Genomic DNA, 20,123 nt, shown 5'->3' with positions numbered 1-20,123 from the left:
CAAATAACATAGGTAAAACTAGGAAAGAGGACCTGTTTGGGTATTATCAGGAACTAGGAACTAAATTAAAAAACAGGTCCTCAAGGGTTATAACCTCTGGATTACTATCCGAGCCACGTGCAAATTGGCATAGGTATGTGAGAATAAGGGAAGTAAACACGTGGCTAAAGGAGTGGTGCGGGAAAGAGGGGTTCCATTTTGTGGGACACTGGCATCAGTATTGGAACAGGAGGGATCGGTACCGTTGGGACGATCTCCACCTGAACCGATCTGGGACCAATGTTCTAGCGAAAAGGGTAAATAGGGTGGTCAACAGGACTTTAAACTAGAAAGTGGGGGGGGGGGAAGGGTAAAACTCCAAGAAGAATGACTAATGGGAAACAAAGCAGCAGGGTGGGGTGTAGGGTGGCGGTGCAGTGGGGTTGCGGTGGGGGGGGGGGGGGGGGGGGGGTGGGGGGTGTTGCTAGATTCAACTTCATGGAAAATTATGAAAAAACTGAAAAGAAAGGAGAGCCCAGAAGAGGCTATTAAAGTCTCCAGAACAAAAAATAGGACAGTGTGTTTGGAAAAGGCTAGGAATCTAACTTCAAGCACATCAGATAAAGGGATGACAATGAGAAAGGGGACAGGAAATACAGGACTGAAGGTGTTGTATCTGAATGCACGCAGTATACGAAATAAGGCAAATGAGCTTGTGGCGCAGATTGAAATTGGCAGGTATGATGTGGTGGGCATTGTGGAGACATGGCTGCAAGGGATCAGGACTGGGAGCTAAATATCCAAGGATATACATCCTATTGAAAAGATAGGCAGGTTGGCAGAGAGGGTGGGGTTGCTTTGTTAGTAAGAAATGAAATTAAATCGATAGCGAGAAATGATGTAGGGTCAGATGATGTAGAATCTGTGTGGGTAGAGTTGAGGAACCGCAAAGGTAAGAAAACCACAATGGGAGTTATGTACAGGCCTCCGAACAGTAGTCAGGATGTGGGGCACAAGATACACCAGGAGATAGAAAAGGCGTGTAAGAAAGGCAAGGTTACAGTGATCATGGGGGATTTCAATATGCAGGTAGACTGGGAAAATCAGGTTGGTAGTGGATCCCAAGAAAAGGAATTTGTGGAATGTCTACGAGATGGCTTTTTGGAGCAGCTTGTGGTGGAGCCCACTAGGGAACAGGCAATTCTAGATTTAGTGATTTGTAATGAGGCAGATTTGATAAGGGAGCTTAAGGTGAAGGAACCCTTAGGAGGAAGTGACCATAATATGATAGAATTTACCCTGCAATTTGAGAGGAAAAAGCTGGAATCAGTTGTAACGGTATTACAGTTGAATAAAGGCAACTACAGAGGCATGAGGGAGGAGCTAGCCAGAATTGACTGAGAGATGAGCCTAGCAGGAAAGACAGTGGAACAGCAAAGGTAGGAGTTTCTGGGAGTAATTTGGGAGACACAGCAAAAATTCATCCCTAGGAAGAAGAAGCATACTAAAGGGAGGACGAGGCAACCATGGCTGACAAAGGAAGTCAGGGACAGCATAATAGCTAAAGAGAAAGCGTACAATGCTGCAAAGAGCAGTGGGAAACCAGGGGATTGGGAAGCCTACAAAGACCAACAGAGGACAACTAAAAAAGAAATAAGGAGGGAGAAGATTAAAATGAGAGTAAACTAGCCAGTAATATAAAAGAAGATTGCAAGAGTTTTTTTAGATATATAAAAGATGAGAGAGGCAAAAGTGGACATTGGGCCACTGGAAAATGACGCTGGGGACGTAGTAGTGGGGAACAAAGAAATGGCGGAGGAACTGAATAGGTACTTTGCATCAATCTTCACAGTGGAAGACATGAGTGACATCCCCAAAGTTCAAGAGAGTCGGGGCACAGAGGTCAGTATGGTGGCCATTACCAAGAAGGTGCTAGGAAAACTGAAAGGTCTGAAGGTGGATAAATCACCTGGACCAGATGGATTACACCCCAGAGTTCTGAATGAGATAGCTGAAGAGATAGTGGAGGCATTAGTGGTGATCTTTCAGGAATCACTGGAGTCAGGGAGGGTTCCAGAGGATTGGAAAATCGCTAATGTAGCCCCCCTGTTTAAGGAGTGAGTGAGGCAAAAGATGGGAAATTACAGGCCGATTAGCCTGACCTCGGTCGTTGGTAAGATTTTAGAGTCCATTATTAAGGATGAGATTTCAGAATACTTGGAAGTGCATGGTAAAATTGGGCAAAGTCAGCATGGTTTCATCAAGGGGAGGTCATGCCTGACAAATCTGTTAGAATTCTTTGAGGAGGTAATGAGTAGGTTAGACAAAGGAGAGCCAAAGGATGTTATCTACTTGGACTTCCAGAAGGCCTTTGACAAGGTGCCGCACAGGAGGCTGCTCAGTAAGATAAGAGCCCATGGTGTTAGAGGCAAGGTATTAGTATGGATAGAAGATTGGCTGCCTGGCAGGAGGCAGAGAGTGGGGATAAGGGGGTCCTTCTCAGGATGGAGTTCCACAGGGGTCAGTGTTGGGACCACAACTTTTCACTTTATACATTAATGATCTAGATGAAGGAACTGAGGGCATCCTGGCTAAGTTTGCAGATGATACAAAAATAGGTGGAGGGACAGGTAGTATTGAGGAGGTGAGGAGGCTGCAGAAGGATTTGGCAGGTTAGGAGAATGGGCAAAGAAGTGGCACATGGAATACAATGTGGGGAAGTGTGAGTTCATGCACTTTGGTAGGAAGAATAGAGGCATAGACTATTTTCTAAATGGGGAGAGAATTCAGAAATCTGGAGTGCAAAGCGACTTAGGAGTCCTAGTCCAGGATTCTCTTAAGGTTAACTTGCAGGTTGAGTTGGTAATTAGGAAGGCAAATGCAATGTTGGCATTTATTTCGAGAGGACTAGAATATAAAAGCAGGGATGTGCTGCTGAGGCTTTATTAGGCTCTGGTCAGACCACATTTAGAATATTGTGAGCAATTTTGGGCCCCGTATCTCAGGAAGGATGTGCTGGCTCTGGAGAGGTTCCAGAGGAGGTTCACAATAATGATCCCAGGAATGAAAGGCTTAACATATGAGGAACGTTTGAGGATTCTGGATCTATACTCGATGGAGTTTAGAAGGATGAGGGGGGGATGTGATTGAAACTTACAGAATACTGAAAGGTCTGGATAGAGTGGATGTGGGGAAGATGTTTCCATTACTAGGAGAGACTAGGACCCGTGGGCACAGCCTCAGAGTAAAGGGAAGAACTTTTAGAACAGAGATGAGGAGAAACTTCTTTAGCCTATTCTATGGAATTCATTGCCACAGAAGGCTGTGGAGGCCAGGTCATTGAGTGTATTTAAGACCGAGATAGATAGGTTCTTGATTGGTAAGGGGATCAAAGATTACGGAGAGAAGGAGGGAGAATGGGGTTGAGAAACTTATCAGCCATGATTGAATGGCAGAACAGACTCGATGGGCCGATTGGCCTAATTTCTGCTCCTATGTCTTATGGTCTTATGCTAGAGCTCCTTGATGCCACACTGTCAAATGCTACCTTGAAATTAAGGGCAGTCATTCCCAGCACATCTCGAGTTCAACTCTGTTGTCCATGTTTGGACCAAGGCTGGAATGAGGTCAGGAGCTGAGTGACCCCGGCAGAACCTAAGCATCAGTGAGCACTGAAATGTAGATTTAAGGAGGATTTTCCTTAATATGTGTGAAATATGTTCATCATTAATGCCAACTTGACTAAACTGGTACAAAATGGATATTGGACTTGAGCATAATGCTGGCACACACCTGTGCGTTAGTAAGGGAGTGCTACATTGGTAATGTGCAGTCTTTCATTGGGATGTTTGAATTGAGGACCCAGATGTCTTTGAAAATGCTCCAATATTTTTATTGCCCAGCTCAAATCGTAGTGTATTTTCCTCATGTCCTGATCAACATTTCTCCTAAATGACAATGAAAACTGAATAACTGGTCATTTATCCTGCTACTGATTGTGGGATTTTACTGCCTAACAATCACTGCATTTCAAAATAATTAAATGTGAAATTAAAGCAGAAATGCTGGAAAAACTCAGTGGGTCTGGCATAATTAAATGTGATGTATTCTTGAGATGTTTGAGCGATTTGGTGCATTTTCTTTTGCAGTAAATCTACTGCAGGTATGGGGTTTAATGAAAAAAGTCCATTTATTTCCAACATACACTTGTACAGTACATGTTAACAAATGTAAAAAAAAGTGCAACATGCATACAACTAACATGCAGGGCTAACAGTAAAAAGTTGCTTCCTTTTTAAATAACAAAATTGGAACTATTTTGAAAAAACATCCAGCAACTACTTTTTGTACCTAAATTTTGAACATCATTGTTAGACATTATTTTACAACATTACACACTGGACTCTGAACACTGCATCTGTAAAATAATCATGCTTTCTCTCAACAACCGTCACACATACAGTATTCACAAAATTAAAGGCACTGAAGTTTATCTGTACAAACTAAACAAAAATATTTTAAGCAGCGTTTTCATTTAAAAAAACATAGCACAGCTTCAACTGCAAGACTTGTCTGAAAACATTTCTCCCACAATAAGCCGCTCTTGACAACTTGGTGCACTAGATTAACTTTCAATGAAACCCTGAAAACAAGTTTTCCAAGTGCAAGATTGCTAACCGTAATACATGTGGTCTAGAATGTCACAACTAATTTAGTAACATGGTAATAAAAATGAATGAAAGTCAGAATTGCATTCAGTTTCAAACATTCTAAATGTCTCACTTTTAATGAGAATGTGAATTAGCAGTCACCTTCAGCTTTTTGTTCCCCAAATAAATGCCTTCTTTTGATGAGAAAAGCTCAGAAAGGAAATAAAAATAAACAGGAATTCAAGTCAGAGAGACACAGATATTAGACAATTTAGGACAGAATGTGCTCAAGAGAGATGAGGAGCGGGAAGGTGTTGGTTAGTTCCACTATTTTGGTTAGACTCATGAACAATTTGTCACCTCTACAAAGGCAAAATAAAGGTAATAATTCTGAATTCTAAGGTTGAGTGCACAAACTGTGGGATCTCTAATTGGAAATATCTAAAAACAAGAACTTTTATTAGCGCTAAGTTATTAAGAAATATTGTTAACAGTCAACTCCTCTTGACAGAAAAACAGCTTGATTGTTAAATTATCTCAAGTACTTGTCACAGATTTTGGTCTTAGCATAAGAGAGGGAAAACTTTGAATGCCACCTCAACTTGAATTGAATTGTAAGGGCTGGCTTGCAAACAGTGGCAGTGTTAACAGTGGAGCATTGAACACACCAGTATCATGGATGGTCATATCCATGTGCTGCTGCAGTTGTACATCAATAGTTTATATATCCTGGTCTGATTAGTATAACTTATTTTTTTTTAAACAAGGGATCAATGTTGGTAAATGTTGAAAGAAGAATAGCTGTTAGCTTACTTGAACACACTTTTATCTAGTCTTTCCTCTAGAATGCGATTTGTGGCCATCAAAGATCTTTTACATTTCTCGAACATTAAGTACTTAAAAGAAAGAGAATTCCCTTCCTTTAATTAATGGTTGGTGTAGGGGGTCATAAAGATCAAAAACATAAGCGTTTTCTTAATTTCCCCTCTAAGACTTACCTGAATACAAATCTCATCCAATTGGGTTAAGCATATCTATTTATAATATGTATATACCTGTCTAAAAATTGAATATCTTTTAGACCATTTTTTGAGGCAAAAATTTAAGTGTTAACTTTTACACTAGTAATATTTTTGATGCGTTGACATGCTTGTTGCTTCAGGCCCACAGTGTGAAACAAGAAAAAAAAACAAAACAAAATCTTAAACGAAATCCAAAAAAGACTGTCACTCCATCAACTCAAAATACAAAGTAGTAGGCTCACTATCAACTAAAACACACCCACACAGCACACTTAACGTGGCTCTTCAAAACTATCCACTAGATAATGATGGAAGCAGCGTCCACACCGGCCATTTATTGTCTGCTACTCATTCTGTGTTTTTATTTAGGAGCCTCTCCCCCACCCCTCAAATAAGCCTGGTGGATTAGGCGCTGGGTTGTTTCCTTCCCCTGCTGTGGTTCAGCCACCATTTGCTGAGAGTTCAGGGAAGCCCTGGGGTGCCTGGGCCGAACCCCAGCATGGGAACACTTTTTTTTTGAGGGGGGGGGGGGGGTAATGGCCCACTATGGAGCAGGAGGGGTTCAGGGGAGATCTCCATGGTCCACTCCAAACTGCTCGCCCCACATTACCTGGGAGGGGAAACAGCAGCGTCGGCTGGGCCTGCAGTTTCAATGCTGCTCAGGGCCTGGGGGAAGGGAAAGAAAGGAAAGGGCTGTGCCATTAGAAAATATCGTGCTGATTGCCCCCAGCCATTAAACTAGGCTGTGGTGCAGGAGGATTGCACTGAGTCAGCACTTAGAAGGACCCAACTGATGAGGCTCGAGTCTCTCCCCACCTCATTAGGAAGACTGAGGGCAATGGTTGAGGACACAAGGCCCAGGCATTCATTTATTTAATGTTCTCTCTGGAAGCTGGCCCTTGCATCCTGTTTTACCTAAGTGAATTGAGGTTTTTGATGTGATGGAAGAGATTATACTTCAGTTCTGAATTTTTTGGGTTTTGAACTCTGAAAAACTAAGGCCGGCTTTTACATGTGGTATACGAGAAATCATAAAATTTTAAACTAAAAATCATGGATCGACTTTTACGTGAGATCTACTTTTACACAGGTATGTACAGTATTTTAAAATGCTTTTGAGTCTGTAATATTTCAAATGGTGACACTTGTGTAAATGTGACAAACTTTGTATTTATAAAAAGTGAGAAACATTTGTAACGTAGTCATTTGGTAGTACAGAACTTGAGTATTCTGAAAAAAGACATCTAGTCAAAGCTTTTCATCTTGCACACATCATGACAATCACAAGAATATCAATGTCAGAAGAAGCAACAACTTTATACTGTATAATAGAGTGTTGACTGGTTGGCAAGTGGACACTTATTGATAGAGGTGTTGCCATGGAGAATGCACCAGTTAATGGTGACTGACAGTTAATTGCCAAGCATTGTTTGAAATTTTAAACCAGGCATCTTCACTCTGATTGGCCAAGGCATTGCCCTGAGGAATGAATCTGCGAATGGCTATCACTTATTTTGTTTAGCTGAAACAAGCGCAATGTGTGTACATGTTCTTTCTGTCTGCAAAGAACAGGGCCCATGTATTAATATACGTCGTTTCCAGTACACACAAAGGTGCCACACTGTGAGCCTGACTGATAATCTTAAATTGGTTGTCAGCATAATTCTTAGCACACTGAGGATTATTTAGCAAATGTTGTTTTGTTCAATTACAGAATCACATTTGAGTTTTTCAAGCATGGGCTGGTTGAGCATGGTCTGTACCTTGCCTGTTGCAAACAGCAGCTGGGACATGCTGTTTGATACGATCTGCCAGTCTTTGGGACATTTGGCCTACATACCTAGCATCACACTGGCACTGAAATTCTTATACCAAATTACTCATTTATGTGATAGGCAGAGCGTCATTTTGGTTTGATGGCAGCATCATGTTAGTGATGAATACCACTCATGTTGCTACTGCACAGTAGCAACGTGAAACTCATGAACGGGCCTAAGGCTTTCACGTTTGGCCCTGAAAAGTGCCCAGTCTATCTCAGATTACCCTGGAAGGGCAAGGTATCTCAAAAATATTTCTATTTCATGCTGCTACTATTTAGTAGCAACATGAGTGGTATTCGCCACTAACTATTCGTCAAGCCAAAAAGATTTTCTGCCTACCACACAAATGAGTAATGTGGTATATGAATTTCAGTGCCAGTGTGATGCTAGGTATGTAGGCTGTACCTCCCAAAGACTAGCGGATCATATCAAACAGCATGTTTCAGCCATTGTTTACAGCTAGCAAGGTACAGACTGTACCCAACCAGCCCGTGCTTGCAAAACTCAAAAGAGTGTCCAACATTAGATGTGATTCAGCGATTGGACAAAATTTGCTAAATAATCCTCAGTGTGATAAAAATTATGCTGACAACCAATTTAAGAATGTCAGTTGGGCTCGCAGTGTGGTGCATTCGCATGTACTGGAAGCTACATATATTAATACACAGGGTCCTGTTCTTTGATGACAGAAAGAACATGTATACACAGAGCACCTGTTTCAGCTGAACAAAATAAGTGACAGTCATTCGCAGGGGCATTCCTCAGGGCAATGCCTTGACTAGAGTCAAGCTGACTGGTTTAAAATTTCAAACGTAATGAATGTAAGTACTCCTATTAACTGACAGTGACCATTAGCTGGTGCATTCTCCATGGCAACACCTCCGCCAATCAAAGTCCATTTGCCAACCAGTCAGCACACTCCTCTCATACAGTATAAAGTTGTTGCTTTCCCAGACATTGGTATTCTTGTGATTGTCATGATAAGTGCAAGACGAAAAGCTTTGACAAAATGTCTTTTTCAGCAATAAATTTGTAATGGCTAAAAAATTCTCCTGAACCATAATATACAAGTTTCTAATTCACCTTGCCACAACAAAACATGGGTTCTGATTGGAAAGCTGAATAGCAATTAACCTTTGCATGAATTTACCCAGTCTTTTCTTATCAATTAATCTTGGTAGCCTTAAAAGGACACACACATACACTTCAGTAGACATTGTATAATTTTCCTGTCCATATAAAATACCGCATCCTTTGACTTGCTGTGATCAGTGTTACAGATGTGTGAATGTATACAAAACAACTGAGATCATCTATCACACTTCAAGGTTTCAAGAATATATAAAATGAGCAAGAAACTTAGTAATTCCAGTACTTTATGGATAGCATGAGCTCTGGATGATTTTTTTTCACCCTTCTTGGCAGTAAGGCCAACTGTGGCATCATAAAATAAATTTAACAGACTAGCTACTGAAGCTGGAACCTTATAGGCTGTTACATTTAGTAGCAGACCATGTGGTGGCATTTGTTAGCTATTATAGCCAGCTGCTCAAACCTAAAGGATAATTTTGAAGTCTAAATATAGATAGCGTGGGCCCTTATTACCAATGGTCTCAGGCTTTTATGTCTAAATGCGCTTTTAAGCTGCAATGTCCTTAGGCAATTAATTTTGGAATCATCTGTCTCCAAGATTCTTGGTTTGAGTACTTTTTTTAAAAAAAGTGGACTTTGGCTGCATTGCGAATCCTGCCACTTAGAGCAGTCATTAACAAATCTTCCTGCAAAGCACAAATCTATCTACCTCACAAGATCAGAGAGACAAACCTACTGTAATATAACTATCGACTGATATTCTATAATTGAGACTTTACATGTTAATTCAAGAAACTGTCATGCCTATAGTTTATTGATTTGTGTTATATATTCCAGTCTCAGTTTGTCTGGTTGACCCCAATCTTACAAATCAGTTTATTATCATACTTCAATTCTACCTTAAACTTTTCCACTTTTTGATGCCCCATATTTCAGTATTTTAAGCTGTACAATACTTGATAATATAATCACCACCCAATCCAATGTGCACCTGAATTGGTTAGATGATGCAAGTGCATTAACACATTGCCATGACATATTTAATGGAGTTCCACCATCTTTCTCAGAAATTAATGAAAATACATAAATCAGGTATGGTTTTATTTGCTATTTGGCCAAAGTCTCTCAGCAATCATCTGCATCCATCAGATGGGAATTAACAGCAGAAAAATGCTGAAAAAAATTAAGAAGCACAGGATGCCAACTTGAGTTAATATATATGACGTTCCATGGAGGTTTAATATAATAGTGTAACCATGATTAAGACTTCTTTTTACAAAAATACGTGATGCATCCTCATTTGACATTACCACAATGAATTACATCTTTCCTGCCACACAGTGGCCTTATAATACTGCTGAAACAGTGCAGTGTCATGGAATGTAAATACTCCTATGCAGCAATGAGATTATGTGCTGCTTATAAGGAGGAGCTAAACAAATCCATTCTTTTAGATGGTTTCTTCCTGCAGAAATGAAACACAGAATCTTTGGAGGAGGGGAAAAAGATGCAAGGAAGTCAGATGGGTTTTGAGGCATGATAATTTTACTTCAAATTGTTTGTCTCCCTTCTAAGAAGTGGGTCAGAACATACAATCTATGCCTAGGACGCTTTCTTTTTGCAATTGTTACCCCACTCTCCCCATCTCTCTACTGAATGCATTAAATCATGCTGGGGTACACTCCATGGGCACTGGTCTTCTGCTAGTATGACACTCAAGCGGTCATTTTCATCAGTCAACCAAGACATTAAATCTCAGCCCTTACACGTATTGCTATCATAAGCAAGCCAGATCGTGTCTTCAGCTGAAACCAGTCACTGGATATCAGTTAGGAGTAGGAAACCTGACTGATGTTCTGCTCTTTAGTCAATGGACACATTCTTCAGCATCTTCTCAGATAGCCTGCTGAAAACTTTTAACACAGCAAAGACCAGGAAGCAAATTTGGGACCTCCTGCTCTGAAGCTCAGCTTCATTCTACTTGAATCAATTGGGGCACCAGGAAACTTTGCCCCAGAAATTTCAAACTGAAATAGGTTTATAGTCTATTTTATAGGTTGTTTAAAATGAAGTGTTTGTTCTCCAAGTAATTTATGGGCTGAGAGAAAGTCTTAAAAAATGACAATCTCAGAAAATAATTCTTCAAAGTATTAGCAAAAATCCTGGAAAATTGTCACATGTGGTAACAGGAAAATTTGACAAACTAATCACTACAGTTAATGCTTACGTGCTAGCTGATGATTCAGTTTTGAGTAAGACCAGATATTATAGAGATGGGGTTTTTCTCAGAAACAAATTCTCAAATACATAATATACCCATTATTTGTAGGAAGAAACATGGCAAATTGTGGAATAAAGAACAAAGAAATCTGGCCAGAGGAATAATAAACAAGTAGGAAATAGTCACAATATTTACATGCACAATGCAATGTATCAAGAAATTACAAGAAAAAAACAAAACCTTGTGTGAAATTTTGAATTTAAAAAGACAACTACCACTTTAGAATTATTTCAACAGCACTATTAAATGGAGAGGGCACAATGTCACAAATAGAGAATCAATGGAAAAGTAAAAAAACATGAAGTCTGATGTGTACTTTATGCTGGTCATTCTCAACAGCATACTAACTCACAGCAAAACAATTTTACACAGAACTATATTCTACACTACTTCAGCTTAAGGCAAGAATGGGAAAGAAATTATTTACAGAAGTAGGCCCAAAAAGGGGTCTTTGTTTGGACAAAATGAATCATTGTGCTGTTTTCTGCAAATTCTATGGATTTAGGGGTAAAATGGAACTCGTGTTATAATCTTGGGAAAGATCATTTATTCTCCTACAACCAAAAAGGACGTTATTAAAAAAAGTGCAAATCATGCAGGATTTGGAGACAAGCCATATATATCAATTGCGACTATGAAACTTCATCTTAATCCATGTGATTTTCTTTTCCAGTTTTTCTGTTGGGTTTGGAGAATGTAACAAACAATAGTTTTCAGGACTTTGCCTCAACATTAAAGTTTCATGACAATCCTCCCAAAATTAAGTCGTCCTAGCTGAATCGGTACTTCGCAGTGGTCTTCTTTTAAAAGAAACACTGCGAACTGTTGCTACAAAGTGTGAAATTTCATTTTAAAAGTAAAAACGCAATTTCAGAAATTCTAGATTCATTCTAAAGAAGCAAACTAATCAGCATGGAGCTTTACCTGCCAAAAACATTGTTTTTGAATAATTTTCTGAGCTATTACAAGAGATTGGCCAACATAGGCTAGAACTTCAAATATTTTTGGTTTAAGGTTTTTATGTTTAAAAAGGAAGATTGGAATGCATTTCCTTGCCAAGAAATCACATGGTATTATAGAATGGATTGCTAGTTCTCTTTCTCTCACATGGCTTTCTGAGCTTCCAGATAGGATGCGTTCGTACATTCTGTTCCCGAGAAGTCAAGGCATAGAGTTCGTTGGCACTCTGGGTATGGAACTGGCTTAGTCCAAATGATGGAATGGAGCTAAAGTCTATACGCTGCCGTGTAACCTCTGGGTCATTAATACTGTATTTGGTAGGAGAAAACATCTGACAAGGGTGTTCAACTTGATCTGTGCACTGAATATCAGGCAATTTCAGAGTTTTATGTTCCAATATAGAACTGGAAGTCTCAAATGATTTATTTTGTGGCTTTATGAAGGAAACCTGTTCTGTTTGCATATCCATTTCTCCACAGAGACTGCTTTCCCACTGCATTTTTGCAACAGCATTAGGCAACAACAAACTCTCAATCAGTTTGACATGACTTGACCTTACAAAAGTTTCAGCTTCTTTCTCCCTGGATGACAGATCCTCACTAGATATGTTCAGGTTTCCCAGTTTGGCTAAGGAATGCGACCGCTTCATTTCTGAACAAATAGTTAGTCCTGCCTGACGCATCCTGGCTTCAATTTCTTGTATCCGGAGCTCAACTAAACCAGGCTGTCCTTGAATGCTGTGAAGGCTATCACTGCTGGAGCTACGAGTCAAGCTTGAAGCTAAAGGAGATGGTATCAGTGTTGCACAGATTTGCTGCAAGCGATCTTTAGTGAGAAATCCTGACCCACTCCTATTATTCACATAAGGTGTAGATGTTTTCTGGAATATGCCATCCATAATATTAAACTCATCACAGCTAGTTTCTGGCAATGCATTGTTCTCCACATCTTCGTAGGCTTGTGTTAGATCCTGAATGTCTACCACTGGCTCATGCATGATCAACTCCAAGGAGTCATTCTCTGCAAGTGCAGCTTTTCTATTTTCAAAATGTTGTCTCTGCAGTGGTTTGTTTGGAGATTTTAGAAAAGTTAGTCTTTCCAACTCTTTGGTATGTTTTCTTACCAACCCAGCTTTCTGAAGCTGAAGGATAGATTCTTGATGCTGCATTAAGTAGCTTTGGACTTTTGATCTTTCCATCTCCTGGTTACATATCAGTTGTTTTACTTCTTTCATTGAATTAACACTTATCTTTTCACTACTGCAACTAGGAGATACCACTTGATTATCTTCCACTGCTTGCCTAACAGATGGCATAGAAAGCACAAACTTAGAGTGCTCCATTATTTCTGCTGTATTATCCTGCTCATTTCCCAAAGTTAGGACATTACTATTTAACTGACTTAATTTATATTCTGGCTGATGTTTTTTGGATTCCGGCAGCTGCAGCAGCTGCTTGTCAGCTTTAGAGTCTGGATGAATAAAACCAGTCTTTGAATCTATTAAAGTTTTTAGATAGTCATGGCTGCCCATACATGGACTTATTACTGGTAACTGTTTCAAGTCCTGGTGTCCACCAGACAGTGAAGTCATCGCATCAAGAACCAAAGTTTCATGGTGGAAGTCATTGACCACGTTTCTGCAGTTGTGATAAGCCTCCATGGTTTTTTGCTGTTGATTTTGCCCTTCACAGTTCGTTTCTAAACCTACACCTCTTTCTGCAGTTCCATGCAAAAGTATTGCATCAGTTATGTCAACAGCATCGGACCTATTGACAGGCTTTCTTGTCACTTGATATAGTTCTGACTCACTGGGAATTCCGTCAAATTCCGTCATTGGTACATCTGTAGCTACATTTGATAAATATCCCAAAATACTGGACTTGGTTGCTTTTGTGTCTTTAGTGCTGGTACCACATATCTGTTCCTGATGCAAGTTTTTAGGATGATCTGTAAATTGCTCACGCACAAGATTACTTACAGAGTCTGAGCATTCCGCAGCAAATTTATTAATAGGTTTACCATTGTTGGGGGTTTCAGTAGTAGTAACATCCTGGAATAAATATGAAACATTGCATAGTTTAAATTGGAAGTTGCAGGTAAAAATAATGATGTTTGAATACACTCTAAATATACAAATAAATTAAAAATAACAAGGACCAAAATCATGGTGAAGTTGTTTCAATCTAAAATGTTTTTGCAATAAGTTTTTAAAAATGCAACCTACTGGAGGTATAATCTCCTATGTCATGTATCCCAGCTAGGAGGATATTTTCAGGGCTCATTAGTGCCAGGATCCTTTCTGGCCCTGGAAATAAAATTAGTGTTCCAACAGCATTTGAAAGTTTAGTTTAGACTGCCTGGAAGTCAGGGTTGCTGTCAATATTAGTACAGTTAGTGCAACATTTGAAATTGTATCTAGCTATGGTTTGACCACGTCTTGAGTTTTTGCCTCTATATTAGGAAAAGGATTTAAGAACATAAGATATAGGAGCAGTGGTAGGCCGAATGGACCATCAAACCCGCTGAGCCATTCAGTAATACCATGGCTGATCTGCAACTTTAACTCTACTTTCACGCTGATCTCTATAACCCTTGAATTCCTTGCTATACAAAAATCTATTGATCTCAACCTTGAATATATAACTGAGTATCCAGATCCCTTTGGGGTATAAATCTCTAAAGATTCTTTACTCTGAGTGAAAACATTTCTTCTCATCTCAGTCCTAAATGATTGACCCCTTATCCTGAGGTTTTGCCACTGCTAGTTCTAGACACTCCAGCCAGGAGAAACAGCCTCTCAGTATCCACCCTATCAAGCCCTCTCAGAATCTAATGTTTCAATGAGGTCACCTCTCATTCTTCTAAACTCCAGAGAGTAAAGGCCGATTCTATTCAGTCTGTTCTCTCATTCTAAGAATCAATCTTGTGAGCCTCTGTTGCACCCCATCTAAGGAAAATATATTCTTTCTTAGGTAAGACCACCAAAAATGTACACAGTACTCCAGGTGTGGCCTCACCAAAGCCCTGGACAATTGCAGCAAGGCTTCCTTACCCTTGTACTCCAACCTCTTTGAAATAAAGGCCAACATACTGTTTGCTTGCTGTACCTGCATGGTAACTTTCATGTATGAGGATAACCAAATCTCTCTGGTCATCAACATTTAACAGTTTTGCACCGTTTAAAAAATATTTTGTTTTTCTGTTCTTTCTTCCAAAATGAATAACCTTATAATTCCCCACATTATCTACCAGCTTCTTGTTCACTCGCTTACCCTATCCATTTCCAGGTTCCTCGTGTCCTCCTTTCAGCTTATTTTCCCACCTAGCTTTGTATCGTCAGTAAATCTGGATATTTTGCACTCAGTCCCTCCGTATAAGTCATGAAAATAAGTTGTACATAGCTGAGGCCTCAGCACTGATCCCTTGGCACCCCATCAGTGACAACTTGCCAACCTAAAAAATGATCCATTTATTCCTAATCATTTTTGTCCTTTAACTAGCTCTTTATCCCTGCTAACATATTACCCCTAACCCCATGAGCACATCTTGTGAAACAACCTTTTATGTATCACTTTATCGAATACCTTTTAAAAATCCAATATACATCAACTGGTTCCCCTTTTTCCACTCTGATAGTTATATCCACAAAAAAAGATTTATCGAATATTATTTCCCTTTCATAAAACATGCCGACTCTGCCTCAACATATTAAGATTTTCTAAATACTCTGTTACCACTTCCTTAATAATGAATTCCAGCATTTTCCTGATAACTGATGTTAGGCTAACTGGCTTGTAGTTCCTTGTTTTTGCTCTCCTTCCATTCTTGAATGGACGTGTTACATTTACTCCCCTCCCTAAGGACCATTCGAGAATCTGGAGAATTTTGGAAGATCATTACCAGTGCATCCACTGGTCTGTAGACACTTCTTTTAGAATGCCAGGATGTAGGGCTTGTAGGCCATCAGATCCAGGCGATTTGTTGGCTTTCAGACCCATTAACTTCTTCAGTACTTTTTCGTGGCTAATATTAATCACTAAGTACCTCACTCTCATTAGGCCCTTGGCTCCCCACTTTTTCTGTTTTTTTCACTATGTATATTCTACTATGAAGACAGACACAAAACATTATCTGGAAAGTTAACAGAATTTTTCGTCCCACAGGTAGGTGTGCGCCTGACCTGAACGGGAGTAAAATCGTGCACAATGACGTCGGGTGAGCATCCCACGGCACCCACCATTAATTAAGCGGCCACTTAAGGCCCTTAACAGTCCAATTGGCTGTGATTTTTCCTTGCTCGTGTGATTTTCTGCTCATTGCACAGACAAAACAGGCAGGCGACCAGCCGACATTTTCACAAACCTCATCCAAGGGCGGGATAAAAAGGGTCAGCAGCATTGCCAACGTGAGTAGTGAGGAGTTTTGGAGATAGTTTGCAGCTGGTTGCTTACTGGTACTTGACAGCTTCATCTCTGTTCAGGGCTTCATTATTAGCATTTGCAGGGCTCATTGCTGTCTGCCAGGCCCCTGGAGGATTCAGACCATTTGGACCCTTTCAGACGTTTGGACAGCCTTCCCTTACTCTGGTAATGGAGATTGTGGTTTCTGCTGGAGGCACCTCCTTTGAGTAGGAAGAGAGGGGCAGAAAGAAGAGGAGGCTTGGTGTCCCAATGCAGCTTCCAGACGAGGGACTTGTGGGAGGAGAGGCGCAGGCACAGGACCAGCAGGTAATCCAAGGCGGAAGGGTCCACAGAAGATGCCATTATACTGCTGCCAGGGTTTACAGATGGTGATGCAGCTACCTCAACATGTCTGAGGTGCAATGTCGAAGGAGGCTTCACCTCTCAAGGGAGAGTATGACCTCTATTTGCCAGATGATTGGGCCTGAGATCAGCTCCGACTATGTGGGTGGACATCCCATGCCAGTGACTCTGAAGGTCACAGTGGCCCTCAACTTCTATGCATCCAGCTCTTTCCATGGCTCAGTGGGGGATCTGTGTGGAGTCTCCCAGTCAGCTGTCCCCAGTTGCGTCAAGCTGATGAGAGAAGGTACTGACCTTTATTCTTTACCATACAGATGAAGTAAGCCAGGCGGAGCAAGCCAGAGGCTTTGCAGTGACTGTTGGGACCCCCCCACCAACCTCCATCCAGGGTGCCATCGACTGCGCACATCTGGCCATCAAGGCGCCAATGGGTTAGCTAGGTGCCTTCGTGAGCAGGAAGGGATTCCACTCCATCAACGTGTGGATAGTGTGTAACCATAGGAGGCAGTTCCCATGATGTGTGCATCCCGAGACACTCCCAGGTGCCGAGGCTCTTTAGTGCTCCAGCCCAACTGGATGGATGGCTGCTGGGTGACAAGGGCTATTTGTTGAAGAGGTGGCTCATGCCGCCTCTCTGCCACCCAAGAATAGAGGCAGAGAAGCGTTACAATACGAGTCATGCCTCCACAAGAGCAGTGGTAGAGAGGATCATAGGTCTTCTCAAGATGTGCTTCTGATGCCTGGACTGTTCAGGGGGAGCACTACAATACCCCCCAGAGTGGGTATCACTGATTGTGGCTGCATGCTGCGCTCTCCACAATTCTGCACTGGCAAGGGCAGACCCACTAGAGGAAGAAGATCTTGATGCAGCTGCACAGGCCACAGATGATGAGTCCAATAGTAAGTCTGAAGATGATCACTGTGAGGAGAACGCAGAGGGCATGGAGCCATACCTCGGTAACGTGCAGGGAGGCAGGGATACCAAGGATGCCTTGATCCAATGCACCTTCAGCTAGGCTACCAAGGATCTGCTTCAAATGCATGTCAGGGCTGCTGCCTCCATCCCAGGTGTCTGAAAGGACTCTTTCATTTGAACAGCAAGAACACTCAATGCCTGTACAATAAAGTTCAGAGCCACCCATGTTCAGCATTAGATACTGGAGTTCCCCACACCAATGAAATAAAAAGGTGAAGCACACTCAGGCCATGAAGACAAAAACACAATTTATGTCATTCTGACAATTCAATAATCTTAACAGAAATGTTTCTGGTATTTGACACCAGACCAGTGTACATAAAGTTAACAAAAACGAGCATAAAATCACCTGTTACCTGTCTCTCTTGTGCTCATGGTGCCTTTAATTTAAGTTTGTGAGTGTTACATCTAGCTGCTCCTCCCTTGGTGGCACCGGTACTGGAGACAGGCTGCAGACTTGTTGGCCTAGGTGGTTGTACTCTGGCCAATAGAGGCTGTACTGGTCCCGTCTGGGTGGAAATAGACAGTGCCACGCCTGGCATCTCCCCAGCGGCTGCAGCCTCATCAGATGCCCTGATCACTGGCAGAGGGGCGGAGCTGCTGCTGCCTTCATCCAGAGGGCCCTGAGAGGAGCCCACAGAGATGACAGAGATGACTGTGAGGTCACTGTGGACCTTCCTGCACACTGCTGATGGACTCTGGGATACTGGGTGCCTAATCCATCTCCCACACTGACATTGACCACCTGAGGTCAGTGCCTGTGTGAGGGCTTGCAGGTCCGAGTGCAACCCCAGGAACCCCTCATTCTGTCCCTGGAGCTGCTTCTCCATGAGTGTCACCGCCCTCTAAATGGAAGAGGCAGTGCACTCGGCCATGATGGTCAACGCAGTGCTCATGCTCTGCATGGACTCCTCCATCATGGAGACCATGGCACACAGACCCTTCATGGATATCTGCCAGATCCTCCCACATCTCACTGGACAGTCAGCATCTGCCGCCTAATGGACGACTCCAGATGCTCATCATCAGCCTTCAACTGAGCATCGTCCTAGTCCCCAGAAGTCCTCCAACTGCTGTCACCGTGGGCACACTCTGCCTCCGCCTGCATCTCAAGCAATTATGAAGTCCGCTCACCAATGTGCACCGATATACTAGCCGCTGCTCTAATGCCCACCGAGGTGCTGCTATCTGCATGGGTGCCTGCTTCAGAGAGTGGGTGTGACAGAGGTGGAAATGACGCCTGGTGTCCTCCGGTGTCAGGGGTGGCCCTTCGGGTCCGGAGATCGAATGCTTGCTGGCGTACCTAAAAGGGAGAAGGATGACATGTTATTAGTTAAAATTATCACACTGTCACTGTGCGTGCCAGGCAACCTGGTGAGACAATGGAGATCAGCTTTATGGTGCACTCGTCTTCCAACGATTCATGGGGACTCCAGGTTCGAGGCTCACATCAATGAAAAGACTACACTAGAATGGTTACACAAGCCGAAATTCTCACCTCTATGCACTGCACTCTTACCTTCACCTGACACCCCTGCCTCTCCATGCCTAGTTGCACTTTGGACATGCCTGCTCTCAAAAGCTCCAGGGGCGTCTTGCTCATACCTAGAAAGGATTAGGAGGCTAGCAGGGCCTCTGCCAGTCTGTGACCTTCCTATATTGTTGTGGGCAATCTTCTCCTGAAACAACAAAGGAGCATTGATTTGTCCACTTGGTACATACAATGCCATTGCAGCCTGGCCAACCCCAGCTGAGGAACACCTGGCATTTCCAATTCATGGCCCTTGAGCTGCAAGGCACTCAGTCCAAGCAGCCAGGGTTCACCCCCTTGGCCAGGTCTGGCGTGAAGAACAGTTGGGACTCAGACTCAAGCATCCTAAGGTCCACAGGGGGATGGCCAAACCTTACACATCTGCACACTGACCCACGTCAACATGGTACTCACCCTTCCTGAGTGCAGCAGGTTATTGAAGCGCTTCTGGCACTGCACTCAGGAGCGCACACCATGTCACACTGCTGACCAATGCTGCCACCTCCTCCCATGCTCTCTTGGTGAGATGGGGTGGCCTCCTCCTCCCATCCCTCGGGACAAGGGTGTCCCTCCCGACAGCCACCTCCTTCAGAAGACCGGCGAGGCATTCAGCGAAGCAGGGGGCTGTGCGCCCACTCGACCTGCCCTCCCGTGTCCAGCTGCACTCAGGTCCATCGTGCTGGCTCAAGGAACATCCTTGGTGGCAGCCTTTCAGGGGCTGCCTGGTCCACTTTTAAACTAGCCGCCGGGTCACCATTGGACCTGACGCACCTCTTCCTGGCCAGAGCAGAACCGTGTTTCACGCTGGGCAGGTCTTAACTGGCCCACCAGCGTGAAATTGCGGTCGGAGCTCGATTGCAGGCGGCAGTCTATTTCCCAGCCGCTCCCAGGCCTGCCCAAAGAAGAAGAGAATCCTGCCCTCAATATTTCTTGTTTGCTCATTCCCATATTCTATTTTCTACTCTGTAATTTTTTGGTCATCCTTTTCTGGTTTCTAAAACTCTCCCAATCCTCAGTCTTACTACTCTTCTTGGTATTATAAGCCTCTTC

At 42.4% G+C, this 20,123-nt stretch overlaps 1 protein-coding gene across 1 annotated transcript in view; it reads right to left on the bottom strand.

The window, feature by feature from the left end:
• Positions 1 to 11,728: 11,728 nt before the first annotated feature.
• LOC121286281 (protein phosphatase Slingshot homolog 1-like) overlaps positions 11,729 to 20,123 on the bottom strand; it is a 109,334-nt gene continuing 100,939 nt past the window's right edge. The window contains exon 15 of the mRNA XM_041203328.1: positions 11,729 to 13,853. Coding sequence (XP_041059262.1) covers positions 11,907 to 13,853 — 1,947 coding nt within the window. The 3' untranslated portion in view covers positions 11,729 to 11,906. The remainder of the gene's footprint in view (positions 13,854 to 20,123) is intronic.

Source organism: Carcharodon carcharias, chromosome 13 (genome assembly GCF_017639515.1).
Source record: "Carcharodon carcharias isolate sCarCar2 chromosome 13, sCarCar2.pri, whole genome shotgun sequence".
NCBI classification, from domain to species: domain Eukaryota; kingdom Metazoa; phylum Chordata; class Chondrichthyes; order Lamniformes; family Lamnidae; genus Carcharodon; species Carcharodon carcharias.
Note: the sequence above shows the minus strand (reverse complement) of the source record. Positions and strands in the feature narration are given on the sequence as shown.